This window comes from Aureococcus anophagefferens, assembly GCF_000186865.1.
Source record: "Aureococcus anophagefferens unplaced genomic scaffold AURANscaffold_1981, whole genome shotgun sequence".
Classification (NCBI taxonomy): Eukaryota; class Pelagophyceae; order Pelagomonadales; family Pelagomonadaceae; genus Aureococcus; species Aureococcus anophagefferens.
Window position 1 is genome coordinate 1 of NW_008706612.1, and position 1,112 is coordinate 1,112.

Below are 1,112 nucleotides of genomic sequence, written 5' to 3' on the forward strand. Positions count from 1 at the left end.
AGCGCAAAAATTTGCNGGTTGATCAATTGAGGGGCACGATTTTCTAGATCATTTCCAATCAGGTCATTCCAATCAGGTCATGCTGGACCAGGTCAACTCTCGTTCGTTCTGAAAACGCTTGAAGAATGCAATATTAGACATGTTTGGATCTAAACTGATCCACTGGCACTTCACATGGGACTGTAAGGCTGCGGACTTCTAAAATTGCAAGAGGGGAAATAAGGACAGTAGGACAGATGCAGGAGAATCTCCCACCTGAGCACACGGCGCACGGCGCTCGTGGCAACAACTCGCGCGAGCGACAGCATTAGCGACGCAGCTCCAACACGCGCAACAAACGCGCAACAAGAAAAGCACGATCCCCTTCAACATAAACCCACCGGCAGGATCGACGAAGTCCCGCGTCAGCACCTCGATCAGCATGTCCCAGCGTTCAATATCATGCGCGCGCCGTTCGTGAGAGGAGAGTTAACACTCACTGCCGCGACGTCGCCCCCCCTGGTCGCTCGCTGCGGATCCGCCGGTCCGCGAACGTCCGAAAAAAAGCCTCGTCCCGGCGCGCTCCCGCAGCCGCTCGCGGCGCGGGCGACGCCCTGGCCCGCGGCGGATTGGCGGACCCCCCCGCATCCCAGCGGCGCCGCGGCGCCGCAGAGGAAGGACGACGCGATGATGATGGCGCCGAGCGCGCGGTAGCCCGCGGCGCCGTCGGAGCCGAACATGAAGAGGAGCCCCCAGGCGACGGCGCCGACGTTGCCGCCCGCGCCGACGACGCCGGCGACGGCGCCGAGCGATTTCGGCGCGACGTAGGGCACGATGGCGAAGGTCGTGCCCTCGGCGGCCTGGACGCAGATCGAGAAGCAGACGAGGGCCGCGACGGCCGGCGCGAGCGCGTCGACGTAGGAGAACGCGACGAGGATTGCGCCCTCGGCGAAGAGGTAGGCCGTGTGCACGAGGAGCCGGCCCCGCATGCCGAGCCGCCGGTTCGCGGCGTCGGACGCGAGGCCCCCGAGGCCTCTGGCGAAGAGGTTCATCCAGCCGAAGAGCGACGCGAGCGTGCCCGCCGTGCCGACGCTCAACCCGTAGCGGTCGTAGAAGTACATGGCCATGGCGTG

General features: G+C 64.4%; 1 protein-coding gene across 1 annotated transcript; it reads right to left on the reverse strand.

Moving 5' to 3' along the window:
- Positions 1-692: 692 nt before the first annotated feature.
- Positions 693-1,106, reverse strand: AURANDRAFT_9950 (hypothetical protein; the record flags this gene model as incomplete). The annotated part of the gene is made up of 1 exon (XM_009045259.1): positions 693-1,106. A coding segment is annotated over one exon (414 nt), but the record flags the coding sequence as incomplete, so codon positions are not given.
- Between the last annotated feature and the right edge of the window lie 6 nt (positions 1,107-1,112).